Source organism: Heteronotia binoei, chromosome 3 (assembly GCF_032191835.1).
Source record: "Heteronotia binoei isolate CCM8104 ecotype False Entrance Well chromosome 3, APGP_CSIRO_Hbin_v1, whole genome shotgun sequence".
NCBI lineage: Eukaryota > Metazoa > Chordata > Lepidosauria > Squamata > Gekkonidae > Heteronotia > Heteronotia binoei.
In genome coordinates, this window is record NC_083225.1 from 181,968,090 (window position 1) to 181,986,404 (window position 18,315).

The following is an 18,315-nucleotide window of genomic DNA, read 5'->3' on the forward strand; positions in this document are numbered from 1 at the left end:
ATAAGTCCAGCTACTGCAGAACGATGCTGCACAGTTCGCTGAATTAGTCTCACAACCCACATTCAAGAGCTGTGACTCGTTTTTTAGGTCATGATGTGTGATTTGGGAACCACTGCCCTAACTGTATGATCTATTAGCAGTGAGAAGAAAAGGCATGCAAAGAGAAATTCCCCCATCTTTCCGTATCCCGTGTTATCAAGCGGAAATATCACTTTCTAAAAAACCAATACATCTAAAAATCCTTTCTAAAAATCCAGTGCATGGTTATAGGATGGGGGAGACTTGTCTTAGCAGTAATATGGGCAAAAAGGATCTAGGGGTCTTGGTGGATCATACGCTGAACATGAGTCAACAGTGTGATGTGGTGGCTAAATAGGCAAATGCAATTTTGGGCTGTTTCAACAGAAGTATAGTGTCCAGATCACGTGAAGTGATGGTATCCTTTACTCTGCTCTGGTAAGACCTCACCTGGAGTCTTGTGTTCAGTTTTGGGCACCACATTTTAAGAAGGATATAGACAAGCTGGAACGGGTCCAAAGGAGGGCGACGAAGATGGTGAGGGGTCTGGAGACCAAGTCCTATGAGGAAAGATTGAAGGAGCTGGAGATGTTTAGCCTGGAGAAGAGGTGGCTGAGAGGTGATAGGATCACCATCTTCAAGTACTTGAAGGGCTGTCATATAGAGGATGGTGTGGAATTGTTCTCTGTGGCCCCAGAAGGTAGAACCAGAACCAATGGGTTGAAATTAAATCAGAAGTTTCTGACTCAACATCAGGAAGAACTTCCTAACTGTTAAAGCGGTTCCTCAGTGGATCAGGCTTCCTTGGGAGGTGATGGGCTCTCCTTCCTTGGAGGTTTTTAAACAGAGGCTAGATGGCCATCTGACAGCAACGAGGATCCCGTGAATTTAGGGGGAGGTATTTGTGAGTTTCCTGCATTGTACAGGGGGTTGGACTAGATGACCCAGAGGGTCACTTCCAACTCTATGATTCTAACTGTATGATCTGATAGCAGTGCATAAAAAAGGCACACAAAGAGAAATTCCCTTCTTTCCCTATCCCGTGTTATCAAATAGAAATACCACTTTCTAAAAAACCGGTACATCTTTTTTTTTTTTTTACATTGCAGATTTAATACAGTGCACCAATGAGATGAACGTGAACATCCCACAGTTGGCAGACAGCTTGTTTGAGAGGACAATGAACAGCAGCTGGGTGGTGGTATTCAAGTCGCTCATCACAACTCATCATCTAATGGTGTACGGCAATGAGGTAACTCTGACCGCTGCAGGCCGCAACTTCATAGCGCGAATGACTTAGTGTGATCTACGTGGTGCTCTCCGTCAGAGAGCACGAATTGGGAGTCTGAGGAACGAAAGCGGCTCTGGACGTTTTTTGGCAAAAACAAAGCGATGTAATGCATTAAAGGAAGGCTCAGTGTCAGAAATGCTAATGTGGGTTAGTGTAGTGTAGAAATGTTGGTTATTAAAAGGCTCAAAAGCCAACAGACATCCTGGCCTGTGCTGCTCTTAATGTTTCTCCCTCCCCCACAAAGATGGGAAGAGCAACGATATACAAGCATAGGCAGCTTCAAGAAGGGGTTTGATAAAAATATAGAGCAGAGGTCCAACAGTGGCTATTAGCCACAGTGTGTATATATATAATTTTTGGGGCCACTGTGTGACACAGAGTGTTGGACTGGATGGGCCATTGGCCTGATCCAACAGGGCTTCTCTTACGTTCTTATCTGGAGAGTCTTCAGAAACAGTAATGTCTTTGTAAAGCAACATTGATCAAAATATGCCACGGGTAGAAGCGTTTTATGTGGGTACTGAGTGAGCCCAGAAGACCATGCAGGTGAGAAGTATAATGCCATCCAGGGCTTTATTTTGTAGCAGGAACTCCTTTGCATATTTGCCCTGTAAGCTCTTGGAGGATTAGCTACATCAGGGGGTGTGGCCTAATATGCAAAAGCGTTCCTGCTACAAAAAAAAGCCCTTGTCGCTATCTGCCATGGAGAAAGGTTGTTCCACCCCTGCCGGTATGTAAGGAGCAAGGCATATTTCCCTGGCTCTTTAAATCTAAAGTGAAACAAGTTACTCGGCAGCTGCTTTCATGTTTCATTTGGCGTTTTGTTTTATTTTTTTAATTTTTATTTATTTATTTATTATTTATTTATTTATATCCCGCCCTTCCCACCAAGGTGGGAAAGAAATTGTATGCTACTGTATGCTACTTCTTCAGGCCGCTCTCAACTAAAGCAATAAAACAGAAGCAACCAAGTGAGTAAAATCGGATCAAACAATTCAATAAAACAAGCAAAACCAAAACAGCCACGCTTCCCAAGCCAGGGCATAAAACCACATGGAAGAGAGTAGTATAAAATGGTCAAAACAGTCTTCAGCCTGAAAGCAGAGTATAAAATAATCTAAAAAGATGGAACCACTTGGTTGAAAAGCTTGTGCAGAGAAGTGTTTTGGCCTGGTGTCTAAAGGAAAGTGAGGTAGGCGCCAGGTGAAACTCAGGAGGGAAGGGTTTCACAAGAGAAAGGGGCATTCCTTGAAGTTGAAATAAATGGCTAGGATCCAAAGAGGAGCCATACATTCCCAAGTGCTTCCACGTGAACATCTCCCCAACTCTCTTCTCTAGTTAACGCACCTTTTGTAGTCTAGAGGCCACTAAGGCCTCTCTAAGTGAAATAAATGAGGTGAACTTGTGCAGAGTTGGGTTTCCAGGCAGAGTACCCCTGATATTTTCCTGCTGGGATCAGCTAGTCAAGGTCTTGGAAGAGGTCTTCCTACCAGTGTGTGAGATCTTTTTTTTTTTTTAAAGGGAAAATGTCATAGGTAGAAGCAGTTTCAAGTGGGTAGCCATGTTGGTCTGAAGCAATAGAACGAACTTTTAGTTCGGTGGCACCTTTTAAGAGCAACCAGGTTTAACATACGCAGAATTAAACTTTTAGTCTTAAAGATGCCCGTTGACTCAGACTTTGTTCTGTGAGTGGAAGCAGTAACTTTAGGTGTAAGCAGGGGTGGAATTCTGGCAGGAACACTCCTTTGCATATTAGGCTGCACACCCCTGATGTAGCCAATCCTCCAAGAGCTTACAAAAAAAAAAGCCTTGTAAGCTCTTGGAGGATTGGCTACTTCAGGGGTGTGTGACCTAATATGCAAAAGAGCTCCTGCTAGAATTCCACCCCTGGGTGTTAAGGCATGTGACTCTGTGGCCTCCTGTTATGTGAGAGCATTAAGTGGCAATGATGCAGTGGTTGGAAAAGCAGAATTGGCTCTGAAGTCCTGCTTGTTGAGCAGAAAATTCCCTGCGTGGAGGAGACTTCTCCTTTTATGCTGACTTGAGAGATTTAAAAAATGTAGCACCACGTGTTGTTTTGAGAGCCAGACTGGCAAGAAACAGTATCGGGCAGGTTGGTAACCCACCATCTGAGAGAGTTGGGGTCTCCTTCTCCCTTAAGCCACACGTGGGTTCGATTCAAGTCCTGAAGCACCTTAAAAATCAACCTGATTTCCAGGGTATAAGGTTTTGAGAGTCAAAACTCCTGATCTGTGCCCACTTCAACAGCACATATGCTAAAATTGGAACGATACTAAAAGCTCCTGATCTGACGTAAGGCCCCTTTGGCTGTCGAAAGGTTATACCCTGGAAATTTTCTTCGTCTCTAAGGAGCTGCTGGACTACTGCAGATCAGTAGGGCTTACCCAACTGAAACTATGTGTGGGTTTTTCCTTTCGAGTGGGGAAAAATGCTTCGATGGCATAAACTCTGTAGCTGGTGTGTTAATTATAAAGAGTGCCATGCCCCATATGAGGTGGCAACCTTTAATTTCCCATGACTGTGCCTTTTGTAATCTTTTCTGAGGACCAAACAGGCCCTACTGATCTTCTATGGTGGCTCTCCCAGTAAGCTCTGCTTTCTGAAACGATGCTTCACTGTATCATCCTGGTCATGTGTTACCGTTAGGGGTGCAGTCGTGCTTGGAAGAAGGAAGGAAGAGAAGTCCCATTTATATCCAGGGCTGACAATGTTAGCAGAGCCAGCTCGGTGTAGTGGTTAAGTGCGTGGACTCTTATCTGGGAGAACCAGGTTTGGTTCCCCACTCCTCCACTTGCACCTGCTAGCATGGCCTTGGGTCAGCCATAGCTCTCGCAGGAGTTGTCCTTGAAAGGGCAGCTTCTGTCAGAGCTTTCTCAGCCTCATCTACCTCGCAGGGTATCTGTTGTGGGTGAAGGAGATCTGACTGTGTGACTGAACAACAACAACAAAAGCCACTCTGAGACTCTGATTCAGAGAGAAGGGCGGGGTATAAATCTGCGGTCTTCTACTTCTACTTCTTCTACTTCTATTTCTTCTCTTTCTACTTCTACAACGTCATCTTCTACCTCTTCTTCTTCTTCCTCTTCTTCCACCTCCTCCTCAAGTTTGCTTCCTGCAGGGAAAGTCATACATTTGGAGAGCTCAATCCTCCTTCCTCATCTCCGGCTACTTGACCTTCCAGGATCTGCTTCTAAGAACAGTGTCTTGCCTTGTGTGCAGCCTTTGCAGAAACTTCCATTATACTGTTGTCTTCATCTTTTCTTTCTTTTCTCCCCCCCCTTTTTTTTTTGGCTTTGGGGGTTTGATCTGTATAGCAGAAGGAAGTTGTGGCCGCCCAAGGCTGAGGAATGAATGGGCCTGATGTGAGTCACCCGAAGTGTCACTGCCCACATGCTTACATTGTTGACTGTTTTGGCTAAGCATCTAAAGTGGCTAGCCTTTAATGCCTATAATCCTATTCATTGTCCTGAGTAGGCAGATGAATTGATCTAGTCTTTATTTGAAGAGGCATTTGGAACGTTTCAAACATCTGGGTGCCCCCCCCCACCCCCCAGACTTCCCATCTACCTCTGATAAGGCTTTTGCAAAACGGCAACTATTTCCCAAGTTTCTTGTTTTGAAGTATGATTTGTTAGCCCAGGTAGCGTTGATAAAAGGGTGTGCTTTACAAAGTAAAACTGTGCTTCAGGCTACCGTCACAACCGCAGTGAACTTGCCAAAGCTTTTAATTTTTGTGCTGTTATCTTACCTGTTATCTTGGACACTTACATAGAATTGATCAGTTGAGCATTCAGGATTATTTTAACCTTCTGAAAATGAGTCCTTAGGCCTAGTGAGAGAATCTAATACACACACAACAAACAGTCTGATCTCATGTCTGCCTGCCATCCCAGTAGCACTGAAAGGTTGCCGTTCTAAGCGGGCAGAGAGAAGCCACTCTGGACTGATGGTTGCGGTATGCTAACTTCTTCCCTTTCCGCATTCCTTAGGGTAAGTTAAGAGGGTTCTGAAAATATTCGAATGGGCTGTCATACTTCAATTCAGGCATCATGTCAAACCACAACTTGCGACCATCTGTGCTTTAGAGTTCTGACATCGCATCTTCTGAAATTCATTTCTGCCGTTGCAGTACAGCGGATGCCCAAAGGCACAGCGGTAACTCTAGCTGGGGCTTGTCCGTTCAGATACCATGCCAAGTTAAGCTTCCTTAATCACACACAGCGGGGTGATGGTCTGCAGTGAATCCATGCTGGAATCTCCTCTTCTGGCCCCACTGGTGAACTTCCTGATGGCATCTTCCTGATGGCATCTGGGTTTTAGGCCACTGTGACACAGAGCGTTGGGCTCGAGGGGACGTTGGCCTGTTCCTACATGGCTTCTCTTATGCTTTTATGTCCTTCGTGGCCTTTGCTGAGACCGCACAGTGCTTGGTTTCACCTTTTCTGGAGCGGACTCTGCTCCATCAGTAAGTTGCTCTGAGACCACAGAAGGTGAGAGAAGATGCTCTGGTGTTGTCCAAGAAGTAAGGCTATCGGGAGATGCCACATTCTTGTTTTCCCCGTGGTGGCTTACCCTGGTATGTGAAGGACCAACTTGGCCTCAGACATCAACTTCAGGAAACTTGCTTCCCTTTCCCCTTTCAGTGCTCTGTTCCAGTTGTCCTGAGAAAGGGGTAAGATATTCAGTCTCCAGTCAGAAGCATAACAGCTTGAAATCCCAGTGGGCTGTTGCTTTAGAGCAGGGGTGTCGAACTCATTTGTTATGAGGGCCAGATTTGACATAAATGAGACCTTGTTGGAACAGGCCATGTGTGTACCTATTTAAGATTAGGTAGCAGAGACATAAACTTTATAAAGGACGCAGACAAAAACAATTAAAAATATATTTTTAAAAAAACATGCTTAAAACGTTAGCACTCATTGGTCTTAAATATGCTTTCTTTGTATTTCTCCCATGGGATCCAGGGAACTGGGCACAGGAAGCTCTGGCTCTTTCCTTCCTCCCTCAGGGGATTGGGGGGAGGAGCCTCAGCCAATAGAAGGCAGAGAGGCCTGGCTCAGTAGCTCTGCTATGCAGAAGAAGAAGAAGATATTGGATTTATATCCCGCCCTCCACTCCGAAGAGTCTCAGAGCGGCTCACAATCTCCTTTACCTTCCTCCCCCACAACAAACACCCTGTGAGGTGGGTGGGGCTGGAGAGGGCTCTCACAGCTGCTGCCCTTTCAAGGACAACCTCTGCCAGAGCTATGGCTGACCCAAGGCCATTCCAGCAGGTGCAAGTGGAGGAATGGGGAATCAAACCCGGTTCTCCCAGATAAGAGTCTGCACACTTAACCACTACACCAAACTGGCTCTCCAGTTCAGAGAGAGCCTAGCAAAGCAAGGTATTCCTCCCCCCTTTCTCCCCATGGGAGGAGTCTCAGCCAATGGAGAAAATAGAGGTTTTGCTCTGTAGCTCCTGTGCAATTAAGCAAGCCTTGCAAAGCAAGCTGTTATGCAGAAGGAAGCAAGAGAGAGGGAGAAGGAAGCAGATGACAGCCAGTTTCTCAGGGGCCTGATAGGAGCCCTCCAGGGGCCTGATTTGGCCCCCGAACTGCATGTTTGACACCCCTGCTTTAGAGAGCCTCCTGTCTCAGAGTCCTCCTTGCCCTGAAGTGGGGCTTGTGTGAAGGAACTGCAGCTCTCTGTTGTTTCACCAAGTGAGGGTGATGTGTTGGCAGGAGTTCTTTTCCAGGACTGGCTTCCCCTTCTTAGTTCATCCCTGAGTGAAGATCCACAGGATAGTTCAGCTGTGGCCATCTAAGCAATACTACCCGATCAGCCTAGCACAGGGGGCCTGGAGGAAGAATCCTATGAGGAAAGGCTGAGGGCCTTGGGAATGTTCATTCTGGAGAAGAGGAGATTGAGGGGGGACAGGATTGCTCTCTTTAAATATTTGAAAGGCTGTCATTTAGAGGAGGGCAAGGAGCTGTTTCACTTGGCAGCCAAGGATAGGACGGGAAGCAATGGGCTCAAATTACAAGAAGATGACCGTGGATTTATACCTCGTCTTTCTCTCTGAATCAGAGTCTCAGAGCGGCTCACAATCTCCTTTATCTTCTTCCCCCGCAACAGATACCCTGTGAGGTGGGTGGGGCTGAGAGAGCTCTCACAAAAGCTGCCCTTTCAAGGTCAACTCTGCGAGAGCTATGGTTGACCCAAAAGGCCATTCCAGCAGCTGCAAGTGGAGGAGTGGGGAATCAAACCCGGTTTTCCTAGATAACAGTCCACACACTTAACCACTACACCAAACTGGCTCACAAGCAGAAAAGTGCCAGCTGGATATTAGGGAAAAAATTTTTTACGGTCAGAGTAGTTCAGAGGTGGAGCTGCCTAGGTAGGTGGTGTGCTCCCCTTCATTGGCAGTCTTCAAAACACAACTGGATAATTATTTCTCAGAGATGCTTTAGGCTGATCCTGCATGGAGTAGGGGATTGTACTAGATCAGGGGTCCCCAACCCCCAGTCCGTGGACCAGTCCGGGTCCGTGGCCTGTCTGGAACTGGTCCGCGAAGCCTGGCCGCCCCCCCTCCCCCTTCGTAGCACTGTGAAGCCTCGCCACCCCCATCTCTCCTCGTGCGCCTCCACCACCACTCTCCATTTTAAGGCAGAAGAAAGGGCGGTGAAGCGCCACCTTCCCCGGCTCCTTAAGGGCTGACCCCCTCCTCCGGCGCCAATCTCGGGAAAAACTCTTGTAGCAGTGGACGGCAACCTGCCAAAGAAGCGGCCCTGCCCTTGCCTCCTCTCCACTTCCTTCCTGGACGTGGCAAGGGCGCCGCCGCTTTTTCAGCGGGTTGCCGTCTGCTGCTTTTTTCCACCCAGATCGGGGCGGGGGCAGTCAGCCCTTAAGGGGTCGGGGAAGGCGGCGCTTCACCGCCCTCTCTTCTGCCTTAAAACGGTAGAAACAGAGGATGGTGGAGGAGGTGCCGCGACAAGAGACGGGGCAGGAAGGCTGCACGGCCATGGAGGGGGAGAGGGTGGCAGGGAGGCTGCATGGCGGCGCAGGTGGGTGGGGCCGAATTTGCTGCCCCCACCCTTCCAGCCCTGGGCCGGTCAGTGGCATCACAAAGGTTGGGGACTAGATGGCCTGTATGGCCCCTTCCAACTCTATGATCCTTCTGTGAGTCAGTGGTAGAGCATTTGGTTGGCATGCGGAAGGTCTCAGGTTCAGTCCCTGGCATCTCCAGTTGAAAGGATCAGGTGAATTGAAAGATCACCCCTTGAGACCCAGGAGAGATGCTGCTGGTTGGAGTAGAAAATACTGAGAGTGTGGTTCAGTACGAGGTGGCTTCATGTGTTTGTTATTTAAATTCTGTCTAGCTGATCTCCCTTCCCTGTCTGCTCCTGTTTCCTCCCTTACCGTGGCCTGTCTGTCTTTTTAATATTTTAATTCCTTTTATTTATTTAGAAAATTTCTGTGCCATCTCTCTAGGTGAACACAGCTGAAGCAGCTGGCAAAATAAAGCATAATTAAAACATAAGCCAGGAAAAGTTATTAAGTAAAACCCCGTGGCGCAGAGTGGTAAAGCTGCAGTACTGCAGTCCTAAGCTCTGCTTGCAACCTGAGTTTGATTCCGGCAAAAGCTGGGGTTTCAGGTAGCTGGCTCAAGGTTGACTCAGCCTTCCATCCTTCCGAGGTCGGTCTAATGAGTACCCAGCTTGCTGGGGGGGGAAGTGTAGTTGATTGAGGAAGGCAATGGCAAACCACGCTGTGAAAAGTCTGCTGTGAAAACGTCGTGATGTGATGTCACCCCAGAGTTGGAAACAACTGGTGCTTGCACAGGGTACCACCTTTACCTTCTTAAAAACCAGGCATTAAAAATTTAACCCAGCCAGAGCATAACACAACTTAAAATAGAGAACAATTTAAAACGATTCTTAAAACAGCTTCTCAGGCTAAAACCAGATTATAAAGAGATTTTTTTGGGGGGGGGGGTGGAGGGGAGATCAACCTTTTAGTTAAAAGTCTTTTTTAAACACAGGGGAGGCTGTGGCTTGACATGCAGATGGTCCCCGTTCCCAGCATCTCCGGCTGTGAGGATCAAGTTGTAGGTGGTGATAAAGATCTCAGCATGGAGTCCTTGGACGGCAGCTGTCAGTCTGAAAAGGCAATACTGACTTTGATGGACAAGTGACCGGATTCAGTATAAGGCAGTTTCATATGCAACAGAAACATCACAGCCTGATGCTTAAAAGAGAATAATGTAGGTGCTAGGTGAGCCTCAGGCAGAGTGCCACCACTGAAAAAGCCCTGACTCTGAATGGCAGCCATCTGAACTCTGAAAGCAGGGGTGCAGAGAGCAAGGCTTGTGAAGAGGAACTTATCTGGCGAGCTGGGCAGTAGGTGAGGAGGCAGCCCTTCAGCTACCCTGGTCCCAAGCCAGATAACAGCCATCCCTCTCTCTCAGGCAATCTGCTTTGGGAGATAACTGTTGGAAAAAAACCGGGATATAACAAAGAGTGTAAACTTGAGAGGTTTGGGTGGGCCATACAGTAGCTCTTATAGCAGGGGGAGCCGCATGTGGCTCGTTAACACATATTGTGAGGTTCTCGGAGCCCCGACTGCCCCATTCCGAGAAGGCACTTCTATCTTTAAATCACTTCTCCAAATTAAGCCAGCCAGCAGCTTGGGGAATGAATTTAAAGTCAAAATTGCTTTCTTTCCACCTCTCCTTCCCTCAATGTATTTGCCTTCTTTCCTTCCTTCCTTGTGGCTCTCAAACATCTGACGTTTCATGTCTTGTGGCTCTCGAACATCTGACATTCTACGTGGCTCTGACGTTAAGCAAGTTTGACCAGCCCTGTCATATATTTTAGGATTCTTGACCTTGTTTGCTTTCCTCTTTGGTCATGAAGACGAATAAATACACTTGGGGGGATGTACAGCTCCAGCTGAATAACTGAATCCTGTTCCTTTCAGCGTTTCATCCAGTATCTGGCTTCCAGAAACACCTTGTTTAACTTGAGCAATTTCTTGGACAAAAGCGGATTGCAAGGTAAATTAACTTTGCTTTGTCTCAAACGGCCGTGCTATCCTAGAAGGTGTTCCTGTAGCGGCGTTATAACTTTCAGAACTAAATTGGTTTTTTCCCAGTATAATCCTTCTGTTGGGAAAGCTTTCCACTTGCTTTTAAAACTCTGAACCATCCTGGTCTTCTAGAATAGACTACATTTGAAGGGCCAAGTTCCCTTATCTAAAGGATGCAGTGTTATTGCCTCTCCTTATGAACGCCAGGCTTTGTTGTAATGTGTGCTTAAGCTAACTGAAAGACTGATTCTTTTGAGTTTCCACCCGTGCAGGGGTGGCAGCAGGAAGCAGGTGGATAGAGGTGTGCCAGTTCTAATTTTGGGCGTGAGGGAGCAGGAAGGGCTGGGCGCAGTTTCTAAAGCTGCTCTTAAGACTCTTATTATAGACATTTCTAGTGCTTTTAATTGCCTCAGAACTGACACTCAAAGAAGCAAAGCGTAGAGCTTTCTAAGGTAATTATTGCTGTACATAATGTAGCTTTTAATGTTTGCTCATTGTCTTTCATGCACGAGCGAGTTAACTGTTTTTTTTTTCCCTTGCCTTTTCCCTCCAGGGTATGATATGTCAACATTTATCAGGCGGTATAGCAGGTATCTGAATGAAAAAGCGGTTTCTTATAGACAAGTAGCATTCGACTTTACAAAAGTAAAACGAGGGTGAGAGCTGCATTACAATCTAACTTGCTTACCTATATGTGTTGTTCCAGTAACTCACTTGGAATTTTTGTGTGGCTTTGTAATATATATATATATGTGTGTGTGTGTGTGTGTGTTTATTTTGACCAGCAGGAAGTACTTAATTCCTTAGGCATGCAAGTTCTACTTTGTGGTCAGATGACTTGCTCCTTAGGCGCTTTGTGCAGTTGTGTACACATGGGCTTCCTTTTGGGAAACCAAGTTGGACCTGCTGTAAAACAAATCTTATCGAAAATGCACGTGTTCTCCAAATCCTGGGCTCCTCCCATACTTTTAAAAGGCTGCTGCTTCAAAATGGGCAAAGCAAGAAAAATGTACACTGAACAATAGTCCCATCTGCCAGGTACTCATAACAAACATCTCTGAACTGCCCACTATGATGCAAATATAGTCTATATTATATAATAGCACATGGTCCGTAGTCAAAGACCAAATATGAAACATAAGAGACTGTAAAGGTACATATATCAGGGGTGGCCAACGGTAGCTCTCCAGATGTTTTTTGCCTACAACTCCCATCAGCCCCAGCCAGTATGGCCAATGGCTGGGGCTGATGGGAGTAGTAGGCAAAAAACATCTGGAGACTACTGTTGGCCACCCTGACATATGTAATGCTCCAAATTATGAGGATCTTTTCCCTTTAAAAGTTCAGTAAAAAGTAAAGGTAAAGGTAGTCCCCTGTGCAAGCACCAGTCATTTTCAACTCTGGGGTGACATTGCTTTCACGTTTTCATGGCAGACTTTTTACAGGGTGGTTTGCCATTGCCTTCCCCAGTCATCTACACTTTCCCCCCAGCAAGCTGGGGACTCATTTTACCGACCTCGGAAGGATGGAAGGCTGAGTCAACCTGGAGCCGACTACCTGAACTAGCTTCTGCTGGGATCGAACGCAGGTCGTGAGCAGAGGGCTCTGACTGCAGTACTGCAGCTTTACCACTCAGTATCAGTGTACAAATATGCACACGCAGTTAAAGTCGTGGGAATTAGCTCCCATACAAACTTTGCTTTATTCCTTTAACACTGAATACCCATATTTGCTGTTGGCTTCAAAATGGGCAGCAGAGATTTTGAATGGATGGGTTGAAGGAAGAAGGTAGTCTGCTAGAAGGTACCATGATTAAATATAAATGTTGTAAATATAAATGTTGTTAGCCGCCCTGAGTCCGCTCACGGAGAGGGCGGGATAGAAATTTAAGGTAAATAAAAAATAAAGAATTTAAGAACATAAGAGAAGCCATGTTGGATCAGACCAGTGGCCCATCCAGTTCAATATTCTGTCACAAAGTGGCCAAAAAACCCAAGTACCATCAGGAGGTCCACCAGTGGGGCTAGAAGCCCTCCCACTGTGCCCCCCCTGCACCAAGAATACAGAGCATCACTGCCCCAGACAGAGAGTTCCAACGATAAGCTGTGGCTATTAGCCACTGATGGACCTCTGCTCCATATGCTTATCCAGTCCCCCTTTTGTATGCCATGGCCTGCTTAAAATTGGGTTCTGCAGGGATTCCAACACAAAAGAGGTTGTAAAGATACTGATGCCTATCTGTTTGGAGGGGGGGACATTTCAAAAAGCTCTCCCATCAGTTCTAGCCTTTAAAATGCATTCATTCTTACGAAAGTTTAGCTTTCCTCTTTCCTCTCAAGCTGGGGAGAAGAAAGGAATGCTATCTGGAGCAACGGGATATAATACACGCAGGTAGAACTGCCATTCCTCTTTCTCATAAGAACACAGTCCATCTAGTCCAGCATCCTGTCTCACACCGTGGCCAACCAGTCCCTCTGGATGGCCAATAACAGGGCATGGAGGCTGAGGCCTTCCCCTAGCTCTGGAATTTCAGTGCTTTTGAATGTAGAGATTCCCCTCAGTCACCATGGCTAGTAGCCACTGATAGATTTGTCCTCCACTCACAGGGTCACTCACAGGTAGTTTGTCCTTTGAACGCACCGTTGATGTGAAGAGATCCCTCTTCAGATGCCCTTTGATTCTTCTGCAGGAACGAAATGGCAAATGCTGTTTCTAATAAAGTTACACACTTGCAGTACAGCAGAACACTAGCAGCCAGTTTGGTGTAGTAGTTAAGTGTGCGGACTCTTATCTGGGAGCACTGGGTTTGATTCCCTACTCCTCCACTTGCAGCTGCTGGAATGGCCTTGGGTCAGCCATAGTTCTGGCAGAGGTTGTCCTTGAAAGGGCAGCTGCTGTGAGAGCCCTCTCGGCCGCACCAACCTCACAGGGTGTCTGTTGTGGGGGAGGAAGGTAAAGGAGATTGTAAGCCTCTCTGATTCAGAGAAGGGCGGGGGTATAAATCTGCAGTCTTCTTCAGGTCCCTATAGGTGAAGTCTAGTTGAAGCAAGAACCCGGTACTACTTGCTTTATAGGAACATACTTTAAGAAATGTTTTGGGGGACGTTTAAAAGCCTTTCTTCATTACAAGGCACATTACAAGCTATCTAGAGGGCCTTGTTATCTGTAAAGGCAGGATATAAAATAACGATTAGGCTCGCTTCCAGCATGTGTCTCCTGAGGTGAAATAATCCCCATGTGAATTTCCTTAGATGCAGCACTGCATTTTGTGCTGGGAGAAGTTTATCGATCTTCGGCTTTAATGTTCTGTGCAGCTTTTTTAAAAAAATGTTCGAAAGTAGCAGCAACTAAACTTTGTGGAATTCATAACCACCAACCACAGCAATTCTGTCTTAATGTTTTGCGTTTAGCTAATGGGTTTTAAAGCAGAGAAAAAAATATTGAAAAGTTATCTGATGTCTTTGGAATCAGCAGATGTTACAGTCAATGTCCCCTCTAAGCTGCAGAGTCTCGTGAGCAAAAATTCTACTCTGTGAGCTACTGGTATTAAAGCTGTGAACGACTGCATCAATTAGGTTGCTCTGAGGCTATTTTTCCTGAGCTAAGCCAAAAAGGTGTGAGCTGGGGGTTAAAAATCTGTGAGCTAGCTAACTCAGCTTAGAGGGAACACTGGTTACAGTTAAGATCTTCACGTGTGTGTGTCATGTTTGTTATGTTAGTAGAAACTAATTTTACTTTTGACTTTTGTTGGTGGTTCTGGAATTTTTCAGCGTTCTGTGAAAATGAAAACTACATAAAAGATAGGCCAAGATGGGAAGCTACGTTAGTCTCCCTGCAGCAGCAGCAGAAAAGAGCAAGAGTCCAGTAGCACCTGAAAGACTAACAAAGTTTGTGTCAGGGTAGCTTTCATGAACCACTGCTCACTTTGCTGATCACTTCAGCGCTCAGTGACTCTGCCACAAATTTTGTTAGCCTTTAAAGCACTAATGGAGTCTTGCTCTTTTTCTGCTAGCTAAAGATGGCTCAGGTTTGTGAACAAATGTGCAAATTCAGGCTGAGCAGTTTCAGTAGGTTACCGGCTCGATAGGTATCAGGGTCCAGATCTGGGTATTGCATGGGAAGTCTTTAGAAGAGGATTAGGCAGACTTCTAGAATACAAGGTTCTCCTTTTAGCAGGGCCTCCCACAGTCCTACAAGCTACGCCAGGGGTGCCAAACTCATTTGTTATGAGGGCCGTTTTTGACATAAATGAGACGGGCCGTGTTGGGTTGGGCCAAGCCATGTCGGGCCAGCCCACGTGTGTGCCTATTTAAGATTAGGTAGCAGAGATGTAAACTTTGTAAAAGACACAGACAAAAACAATTAAATATATATTTTTTAAAACTTAAAACACGCTTAAAACGTTAGCACTGATTGCTTTCTTTGTATTTCTCCCATGGGATCCAGGGAACTGGGCAAAGGAAGCTTTGGCTCTTTCCTGCCTTCCCCAGGAGACTGGGGGAGGAGCCTCAGCCAATAGACGGAAGAGAAGCTTGGCTCAGTAGCTCTGCTATGCAGTTGAGAGCCAGGCAAAGCAAGCTATTCCTCCCCCCTTCCTTCCCTAGGGAGGAGCCTCAACCAATGGAGAAAATAGAGGTTTTGCTCTGTAGCTCCTGTGCGATTGAGCAAGCCTGGCAAAGCAAGCTGAGATGCAGAAGGAAGCGAGAGAGAGAGAGAAGGAAGCAGATGACAGCCAATTGCTCAGGGGCTTGATAGGAGACCTCTGGGGGCCTGATTCGGCCCCCAAACTGCATGTTTGACACCCACGAGCTACACTGTCCATGCACGGACACAAGCAAAAGGAAGACTCTGTAGGAATATTTCATATGTCAGCAGTGAGTTTGCAGAGTTAGCAGGATCATACCACCTCTTCTGATTTTCAGTTTTTTCCATTTCTTCACATTAGGCCCGATGGAGTGATGAGGACGATGAATACAGAGAAACTCCTAAAAACTGTACCAATTATACAAAACCAAATGGATGCCCTCCTTGATTTCAATGTAAGTGGTTCACTGCAGCGGCTAAACAAGCCTGTGGAAAAACTGTCTTTCTGGAGTGAAAGACCATTCTTTCAACTTGGTTTCATTCCTGGCTTGCTGAGTTCACCCGCTCAAGATTACGTCACCGGTAGTAACTTCTGCTGCATTAGTACCGAGATGGAACGTTTAAGAAATCACCGGTTTTGCACTTACATGCTGTGGATATAGTGTATTGGTTTCTTTATGTATGTGTGTTAAGTGTCCGTTCATTTATATGGCACCAAACCTACCATAAAAGCTTAATATTAAGACAAATTTGAACACTAAATGGCAAAATTATCCATGGTTAAAATAGAACAAACAAAAATGAATGAAAGTATCAATAAAATCAAGAGATATATGCATTTCTAATACAAAGAGAAGCATTACAGAACTTAGCTACCTGTTTTGTAATATTTTGATTGGCATCTGAGAGGAGATAGACTACCTGAGCAGGCTCTGTTAGCTCAGGTTTAGCCTTAACCCAAGGGGAAATATATTTAGCATAGGCTAGACCAGGGGTGGCCAAACTTGCCTAATGTAAGAGCCACACAGAATAAACATCAGATGTTTGAGAGCCACAATACATGAACGTCAGATGTTTGAGAACCACAAGACAGGAAGGAAGGAACGTAGGTTGGTGGAAAGGAAGCAGACAGATTGGGGGAGGGGGAGGAAGGGAGAGGTGGAAAGAAAGCAACATTTAACTTTAAATGCATTCACCAAGTCTCTGGCTGGTTTGGTTTGGATTTAAAGAAAGAAATGCCTTCTCTAAGCGGTCCCATGGAGCGGTAGGGGGTTCAAGAGCCACACAACATGTGTGAAACAGCTGCATGCGGCTCCCGAGCCACAGTTTGGCCACCCCTGGGCTAGACTGTACCAAGGACATCCTAGAAGCGCATGTTTCAGTTGTTTCTGTTTCTCGCAACTCACACTGGCAAAGTGTTAAGTGCCATCAAATCGCTTCCAGTTTATGGCAAACCTGTGAATTCAAGTCCTCCGTAGCATCTTACTGTTAGCAACCTTGCTCAGGTCTTGCAGACTGAGGACTTAGAGTCAGTTCATCTCATGTTGAGCCTGCTTTACCTGCTGTATTCTATTTTCCCTAGCTTGATTTCCCTAGGGGAGGGACGGTGGCTCAGTGGTAGAGCATCTGCTTGGGAAGCAGAAGGTCCCAGGTTCAGTCCCCGGCATCTCCAGAAAAGGGTCCAGGCAAATAGGTGTGAAAAACCTCAGCTTGAGACCCTGGAGAGCCGCTGCCAGTCTGAGAAGACAATACCAACTTTGATGGACCCAGGGTCTGATTCAGTATAAGGCAGCTTCATATGTTCATATGTTCCCAGTGACTCTAGTTTTCTCATAATATGCCCAAAGTATGATAGCCTCAGTTTAGTCGTTACAGTGTGTAAGGAGAGTTCAGACTTGGCTTGTTCTAGAATGGTTTCTTTAGGGATGTGTAGTAAACTTTGGCAGCCCAACAGCCAATGGATTTGTTGTTGAAGGCTGTCAAGGCTGGAGTCCATTGGTTGTTGTAGATTTTCCAGGCTGTGTGGTCATGGTCTTGGCATGGTGAGACCTGATGTTTTACTAGTAACTGTGACTGACATCCACAGAGGTGTAATCCAGAAAACTGGAGTTCTCTCTGGGTCAAATTACCTGCCTACCAACTTCTTCTCAGTTTGACCCAGCGAGAACTCCAGTTTTCCGGGTTACACCTCTGAGGATCCGGCGGAATGTCAGGTCTCACGATACCGAGACCACGGCCGCACAGCCCAGAAAATCTACAACAGCCGATGGATTGTTGAGTTACATTGGCTATGCCATCACAACCTTGTGTTAAATTGTGGCCAGGTGTGTGCATGTGTATCTTTGCACAGGGCTTTAGGGGGGGGGGGGAAGAACGTTAGCAGATGTTTTTCCAGTTCTGCTGACTTCCTTTTATGTTGTCACCAGGTCAACAGCAACGAACTCACAAATGGCGTAATTAATGCTGCCTTCATGCTTCTCTTCAAAGATGCCATTAGACTCTTCGCAGCATATAATGAAGGGATTATTAACCTGCTGGGTAAATATTTCCTCTGTCACGTCTCTTCCTCCTTAGTAAGCGAGACGGTAATCTTCGTCTTGGACTTCCTGCACGACAATGTTTAAAAAGGACTTTTTAATCTTCGGGCTTCTCTTCGCATATAAACAGAAATAGGCAGCTGGCCCTAACACAAAGTTGGCTCAGTGTTTTGATAGGGGGGGGGGAGGGAAAAATGACTTTGTTCCTTGAGCTGTAATCTTCTTCCTGTCCAATTACCGGGTAACCAAACTGCAAAGCTAGCAATCTTCTCTGCATTTTATTTAGGGAAGGTGACTATTTTGTCACTTAGAAAGCTCAAACTTCGGTGTCGACTGCCTTTAGGGATGTGTTCACAACATGATTAAGACTCTGGGTCTGAGTCTCCCTTTTAATCCTGAAGAGCTTTCCAAACCTCCAGAGGAGTGTAGCATTGTTTGTCACCAGGGCTTTTTTTGTAGCAGGATCTCCTCTGCTTATTAGGCCACACACCTCTGCTGTAGCCAATCCTCCCAAGAATTTAGAGGGCACTTAGAACAGGGCCTGCTGTAAGCTCCAGGAGGATTGGCTACATCGGGGGTGGGTGGGGGGTGGCCTAATATGCAAAGGAGCTCCTGCTAGAATTCCATCCCTGAGCCACACGCCCCTGATGTAGCCAATCCTCCTGGAGCTTACAGGGCTCTTCTTACAGGGTCTACTGTAAGCTCCAGGAGGATTGGCTACATCAGGGGCGTGTGGCGTAATGCGCAGAGGAGTTCCTGCTACACAAAAAGCCCTGCTCGTCACTATGGCCCGTTCTC

General features: G+C 46.2%; 1 protein-coding gene across 9 annotated transcripts in view; it reads left to right on the plus strand.

Moving 5' to 3' along the window:
• PICALM (phosphatidylinositol binding clathrin assembly protein) overlaps positions 1-18,315 on the plus strand; it is a 125,788-nt gene that overhangs the window by 50,080 nt on the left and 57,393 nt on the right. For all 9 annotated transcript variants that reach the window (XM_060234973.1, XM_060234975.1, XM_060234974.1 and 6 more), the window contains exons 2-6: positions 1,128-1,270; positions 10,289-10,364; positions 10,950-11,052; positions 15,342-15,435; positions 17,407-17,518. In XM_060234973.1, the coding sequence (XP_060090956.1) occupies positions 1,128-1,270; positions 10,289-10,364; positions 10,950-11,052; positions 15,342-15,435; positions 17,407-17,518 (528 nt within the window). The remainder of the gene's footprint in view (positions 1-1,127; positions 1,271-10,288; positions 10,365-10,949; positions 11,053-15,341; positions 15,436-17,406; positions 17,519-18,315) is intronic.